The 7,349-nt window shown below is 38.8% G+C and overlaps 1 protein-coding gene across 1 annotated transcript; it reads left to right on the top strand.

Moving 5' to 3' along the window:
• Positions 1-1,749: 1,749 nt before the first annotated feature.
• LOC106560307 (barH-like 2 homeobox protein) lies at positions 1,750-6,066 on the top strand. The gene is made up of 3 exons (XM_014123071.2): positions 1,750-2,681; positions 4,079-4,304; positions 5,416-6,066. The coding sequence occupies exons 1-3, from the start codon at positions 2,123-2,125 to the stop codon at positions 5,726-5,728; spliced, it is 1,098 nt and encodes a 365-aa protein (XP_013978546.1). The 5' UTR covers positions 1,750-2,122; the 3' UTR covers positions 5,729-6,066.
• Positions 6,067-7,349: the final 1,283 nt, after the last annotated feature.

Raw genomic sequence — 7,349 nt, 5'->3', positions numbered from 1 at the left:
AATTCATCAATTCCCTCAAAGTTTAAGCCGTTTCAGGATGAAATGAATAAATGTATGATATTAATTGGCCTAATTAATTAAGAAAGACATTCATTGATTTTAAGCAATCATTAATATTTGTAACAGTGGACTATTTACAACTTAAGTGCAATACGTGCTCGATGGTTTTTAAATTAGACCTATAAACTCTCACAATAAATCACCTTCTAGCTTCGAATGAAATAACAAAGTTATAATCATATGTTGGTTTAAAATGTCTATACCCAAATAATCATAATAAAATTCAATTAACAAATAACAACGAGTAAAATCAATGATAATTCAATGTTCTCAGTTTAATTTAATTTGAAGTCAGACAACAGATATCAAAGGACTACCAACCTAGGATGACTAGTCCCACGCCAGTGTGTCAGTGGAACCCGACCCGAAGACCAAATCTCAGCATGATCCGTTGCAGAATAGTGTTTCTAACAGGTCTGGTACCGCCGCCGCCAGCTCGGGAAAACACTATCACCATCATCACACTACAAACCTGCTGTAGTGAGAGAGAAAGAGAAAGGGAGAGTGAGGAGAGAGAATCTGCAGGGAAAAAACGCCAATGTTGATATCTCCTCCTCAGACCCAGTAGCGTGTGTCGCACAATCAGGAAAAATACCAAATCAAGAATTTCAAGAATCTTTTAGAGCACCAATAAACCGCATAGAATAGACTAGAAATGTATAGAGCCTGTACCCACATCATGCCATTCTGTCAAAGAAAACTAATTCCAGAAAGCAATATAACGTTACCATCTGTCCTTCAATTCCACATCAGAAAGTAGTAAAATTATAATACTTTTGATCCTTCATTAGTGCCTCATAATTACTGTACTAATTAGAGTGGAGAGCTGTGTGCTGTCATGACAGTTACCACTCCTCCCATTTAACAAGACATATAACGCGAAATCTCATCACTCCTGTCTCCGTTCACATCCCTGCAATGTATTACCACTGGTACAATCCATACATGATAGGCTAGACATGGTTTTGGATTATAGAAAACCTAGTAATACAATACACAATTGATAAAATATGATTAAACTTAATAAGGAAAATAGGCTAAACCAAAATGTGGTTTGGCAAATGCACAATATTCACCCCACAATTTCCCTAAACTACGCAACTCTGTTAAAAAAGTCTAACCCAAAAAATATACACCCATAGATGATTCTATGTAACGGAGATAAACCATTGACATATTAGACACGTCATGCATGTTACAATTTAGCAGAAAGATATTGTAATGCTATTTCGAAAGGGTTGAAGCCATTCTTGCAGTTAGAAAGTGTAAGATAAAAGCAAATCAACACGTGCATAAAACAAACACTGTATTAAAACAGACTGATGCAAGTGAATTTCCAGTGCTGCGTTTTAGTTTCTTCCTATTTAACACTCCTTTAAAACACAACAATTTCGGTTGTTAATTTCCTGCTTACATGAAGAAGGCTTATGTCAAGGCATAGTCCTATAGGCTACGCATGGCTCAAACGAGCATCAAGAATTCAATGGCTGGCTCGAGATTGTCAAGATGAAGAAACAACTCCCTGATTGGTGAGGTGCGGGGCCCGTCACGCTGTAACCAATGACAGGAGAGGAATAGAGAAACGCGGAGAGTGTTATGATAAGGAGAAAATATTAGTTCCCCTCGCCGTGGGCCGTGACGTCAGTATAGGAAGTCAATGTAGAGCAACACTAGAACGATTACAAGCAAAGGGGGAGCGTGATGTCCAGGAGTTATCCCTCCGAATCTCCACACCTCAACTTAGAGAGAAAGTTCAATAGCCATAACAAAAGGACGTGGAATACACAGACAGACCCACTGCTCATTTACAATCGAATGTAACAACATCTTCTTGGACCGTATTTTTTTCTTACCGTTTCATAGAAATATAAAACGTGGATTTCGGTTTTGTTTATTTTCCCGACCATTTCAACTCTTAAATTCGTTTGACTTTTAGGTGTACATGTGCCTCGGTTTGTGTTCTATTATCATTTTCATCGGTTTTGAATAAAATGGAGCAAACAAACGGCGTCCTAATGTTGTTATGAAGACTTAAATCACCATCTCTTTTGCTTTTCTTACTATGGAATCCTCCAGCGGCTCTAACTTTGGAATAGACACTATTTTATCCAACCCTACTAATTCTGTTAACCCTGCGCTAATGAACGGAGATTTCCGCCTCGGTGACAGCAGGACAGCGGATTTCAGTCGGAGCCAGGTCACCCCGTCCCCGTCATGTTCGGACATAGATACGGTGGGAACGGCCCCCTCTTCCCCAATCTCCGTCACCATGGAGCACGCCGAGCCGCATCTGCTCCAAGACAGCTTACCGCACCACCACCACCACCACCACCACCTGCAGCCAGGGAGTTTGCAGCTATCGCCCCAGCCACAGCAGCTAGGGGCTGGAGCCGGTTGTGCCCCCAGGACTGCCACCTCTTCGTTTTTAATCAAAGACATTTTAGGCGACAGTAAACCTCTCGCAGCGTGCGCACCTTACAGCACCAGCGTACCGTCACCCCATCACATCCCCAAACCAGAGAGTGCCAGGGACAGTGGGGACGGCTTCAGGGCCAAGTTGGAACAAGATGAAAACAGAAGCAAGTTGGACAAAAGAGAGGATATGGAAATGAAATGCAACGGTAAGTGAATATTTAGGATACATTTATATGGAAATATGTTTTTATGGTATAGTTATTGGATGGAGTAAGTGAGGTTTTAGTGTACACAAAACCTTTTTTTCATTGGGTAGGCTGTCGGAGTATAAGCTAATGGTGTGTAGCATACATCCAAAGCATATTTGTGTTGACTTTTCTGTGCATAAAAAAGTTGATAGCAGCCTATAAAATATTTTTCAAGAAGATAACCATCAAATTGAATTGGCCAACTGCGCCAATAATAGTCTAACAACAATAATGACAACAGTAAGAATAAGACTACGGACATCTTAAATTCAAATGAACAGTGCAGGCTAGTTGGTTATATGTTGGTAGTAGCCTATAGTTATTTGTAAACTAATACATATCTATTGTACAGTATAACTGCCTTGAATGTAGACCACGTTGAAAACTAATTCCAGAAAGGAATATAACGCTATCATCTGTCCTTCAATTCCACATCAGAAAGTAGTATAATTATAATACTTTTGAATTTTCTGTCCTTAAAAAAAGTTGATAGCAGCCTATAAAATATTTTTCTGGAAGATAACCATCAAATTGAATTGGCCAACTGCGCAAATAATAGTCTAACAACAATAATGACAACAATAAGAATAAGACTACGGACATCTTAAATTCAAATGAACAGTGCAGTCTAGTTGGTTATATGTTGGTAGTAGCCTATAGTTATTCGTAAACTAATACATATCTATTGTACAATATAACTACCTTGAATGTAGATCATGTTGTGTATTTATTTGACATTTTTACGACATTTATCAAAGGCTGTCTTATTAGACAATGATATTTAAAAGTTGATTTTCATTTGCCCTTTTTTATTTAGCATAACAGAACCGAAAACAGATGTAAGGCTGGCTAGATATGTTCCCCGTGCGCAAAACTCCCTAGTGGGTCAATTAGAGAGATTATTGTTCTTCCTAGAGGGGAATCACAAGTGGGTCAGAAACTGCTACAAATATAGATGGATTGACACATCGATTTCCCAGTTTTACTGCAAAAAACCTAAGTTGACAAATACAGTCCGAATTTCTTATAGGCTGTTGATTTTTTCCCTAGCTGTCTGACAGGTGCAGTCAGTGACTGCAGTGCTTCAGTTTCAACTGGACTGCTCATCTTTATGAAATAATAGGCTATTGTAAGAGGTTAAAAGTTTAAAACCAACTCTTTAATTTGATTGGTTTATATTTGTCCTTTTTAGAATACGTAGGTCTATTTGACCTTATTTTGGCTCAGGACTAATAGACAATGTATTTGTTGATCATTTATTTTTAATTGAGCCATTGAACCATTAAGGCTTTAATTATTTAAAAACTGAAATGATTGTCCACTAATGAATATGTTCTATAATTTTTCCCATTCAGGAACAAAAGAAGAGAATGAACGGGAAATTTCAAGTAGCAGAGATAGTCCTCAATCACGGTCAAAAAAACCTCGCAAAGCACGGACGGCCTTTTCAGACCACCAACTCAACCAGTTAGAGCGAAGCTTCGAGCGCCAAAAATACCTCAGCGTGCAGGATCGCATGGACCTCGCGGCAGCACTCAACCTGACCGACACACAGGTGAAAACCTGGTACCAAAACCGACGGTATGTCACACCTATTTCAAAGCATCATTATCTTCATCATTTTATTTTTATTTTATTTGTATAATTTCTATTATTATTAGGCTATTATTATTAGCCTATTTTTTGTTAGGCCTATTTGATGTTTTTTGTTGGTGGTGACGTTGGTATTATTATTTACATTAATATAATACTATTTTAACATTGTAATAACGGTAGTAGGCCTATGCAATTTCAGACCATAATAACACGATTTAAGGTGGATGCATGTGTTGTTTAGTTAATTTCGTTCCTAATTAATAGTGCAGTTTAGTGTATTTTTTATATTTCAAGTGTACTGCTTTTTCATGCAGACCCATAACGTGCATGGATTTAAGTTAATTAGGCCTACTGAACAGATAGAATAGAATAAGTTAAGAACAGATCAAGGGGAATAATTAAACAGGCCTAATGAAAATGGTTGTCATGGAACAGACAAGGATACGTATTTACAAGATGAACCCACACAGTTTTATTCCATGGTATTGGTTATTGAAATACACGTCACTCTGGGACTATTAAAGTCTGTCTGAACAACACATGATGTTGGCAATGCACAATTTGCCTCTCTGGCGTCATTGTTAAGATTTCCCCAATATGTCAGCCAAGATTAGTGTTAGCAGCCCCCACCTAGTAATACAAAGACACAACCCAATATAATGACGAAATATGTTATGACTGCAATCATTTTTTCGATCCTGCAGTTATCTTTCTCGTTGAATGCAGCAGCCTATAGTACAACAACACATACGTTTTTATAAATGATTTAGGTTTAATATAACATCGTCAAGTAAATCTGCCAATGTTCACAGCATACTTGGTTAGTTTATACAGAGGCCTAACGAGAAGGATCAATGAGCGAGTAATGACCTGAAATGAATCTATGATCTTATCAACCAAATATAGGCATTGCACTGTACACTTGAAATACATTTTCTGGATGTAGCTACAGGTCCTTTGCCTGGGCTAATTAAAGGCATAACCACCGATTCATGCTGCAAATAATTAGGCCTCACCAATTAAGGGCCCGTTTGGGGAATTCTCCGAGCCTGAACCGGTTTAATAATTGATTTGTTGTATTTTGATCTGATTTCAGGACGAAGTGGAAAAGACAGACAGCGGTCGGATTAGAGCTACTGGCTGAAGCCGGAAATTATTCCGCCTTACAAAGAATGTTCCCGTCGCCCTATTTCTACCACCCGAGCTTATTGGGTACCATGGACAGCACGACAGCAGCCGCCGCAGCCGCAGCAATGTACAGTAGTATGTACCGGACTCCGCAGCAACCACATCCCGGTCTCCAGAGACCCCTTGTCCCGAGAGTACTCATCCATGGCCTTGGGCCGGGGGGCCAACCGGCATTGAACCCGCTGGGTAACCCCATGCCCGGCACGCAGCATCAGCGGTAGAAACTAGAACAAGACGATTCTATCAGAAAAACTGCTTTAACCACATTTGATGTGAGTAACTGCGCTGAACGATGAACAATACATTTGAAAAGGACAATATATGAAAGACAATTTTACAGAAACAGAAGGAGGTAATATTTAATGACTGAGAGACAGTTCTGACGTAACCACGAACTGTCTGCAGCATCGAGTCGAGGCCATGACAGAAAATGGACTGTTCATATGTATGATTGTTTGTTTGTTTGTTTTTTGTACAAATTCACTTATACTAGCAAATAAACTTATAAAGTTTATTAGATGGAGAAAAAGGGTTGAATAAAGACGAAATGATACTAAAATGAATATTCTTGGATACTTCTATTGGGTCAGACGTCCGGGGCTGCCAGTCTGAACTTGGAACTGCATTGCCATCCAAACATTCAAAACCCCATGTGGCATTAAAATGTCTGCAGGCTAAAAGCGTATGGGGTTAATATGAGACAGGCCTACAAAGACAAATAATATGTTTATATTTTGATAACGTGCAGTCAATTAGGTTATCAAGGAGCCCAAACGATAACTCCTAAAATTACCTATGATAACGATAACATTCGTTTTTATTTTACATAATGAACATACATCAACTTTTTAGGGATTTCGTTTTTTATCTGAAGCCTAATCTTCATCTCGAATCCCTGGATTTAAAGTGTTACCTTTTATTTCCTAACCATATATTTCCTATGGATTTAAAGTCACCTACAGATTCAAAGTTATGAGTACATTTGATTTAATCGAACATGAGGCTATATGGGACTTTCTTTAGGCTACTTTTCAGTTTATCTTGTGACCGCATTCATTTCGCGAGAACTGTACCCTTGTGGCTTAAATGCAAATGCAAATGCAGCAGGCAGCTATCTCTCCCTCTCTCTATGCCGGTGAGAATGAATGGTTTGATTAGCTGTGATGCTGGGTTGCTGAGGTGGGAACCGGGAAGGTGGTCCTCGCGCAGCAGCTGTTCTATGGGAGCACAACGCTCGAGACAAGCGCTCCGGACAGACAGCAAGCGGGAGGGTTCTCAGCGTGAGCGATCAAAAAATCCACCAACACCAAAACCATACTTTAAAAAAAAAAAAACACATTGCTGCACATTATCCGTTGTTCATGGTCCTTATTTTGGACACCATTATCCGTTGGCTTTACGGTGAAAACAGAACATTTTAATACATTTTCTTGAAGAAAAAAAGAACGTTTAGCCTACCTAAACCAGATTCAGATGTGTGATCATGCCTAGTAAGCGAACCGATTTGACTTATAAGAACCAGGAAGGGAAGTGATTTATGAGATATAAACAAACCAATATTAGAGCTACTGCGCAAAATATCAGAGCCTTACCTTTTTCCTTAGTTTATTGCAGTGGGTTAAATCAGGGTCATACAGAGTGTTTCTTGGTAGTCTAAAACACATCCACTTTGAAACAAAAGTATACACCGCACACACATGGTTAAGGGCTTACAAAAACGAAGATACCTGTACCATGTCAGATATAAAGCTGAAATGTATTCCATTTTGAGTTTGCTTCCCAATATTATACTTTATATACATCACAGAAGACTGAAATATAACACAACTGTTTGACATAGAA

Source organism: Salmo salar, chromosome 10 (genome assembly GCF_965601325.2).
Source record: "Salmo salar chromosome 10, fSalSal1, whole genome shotgun sequence".
In the NCBI taxonomy this organism is placed as follows: domain Eukaryota; kingdom Metazoa; phylum Chordata; class Actinopteri; order Salmoniformes; family Salmonidae; genus Salmo; species Salmo salar.
The sequence above is the reverse complement of the archived record's forward strand: the minus strand, read 5'-3'. Positions and strand labels throughout refer to the sequence as shown.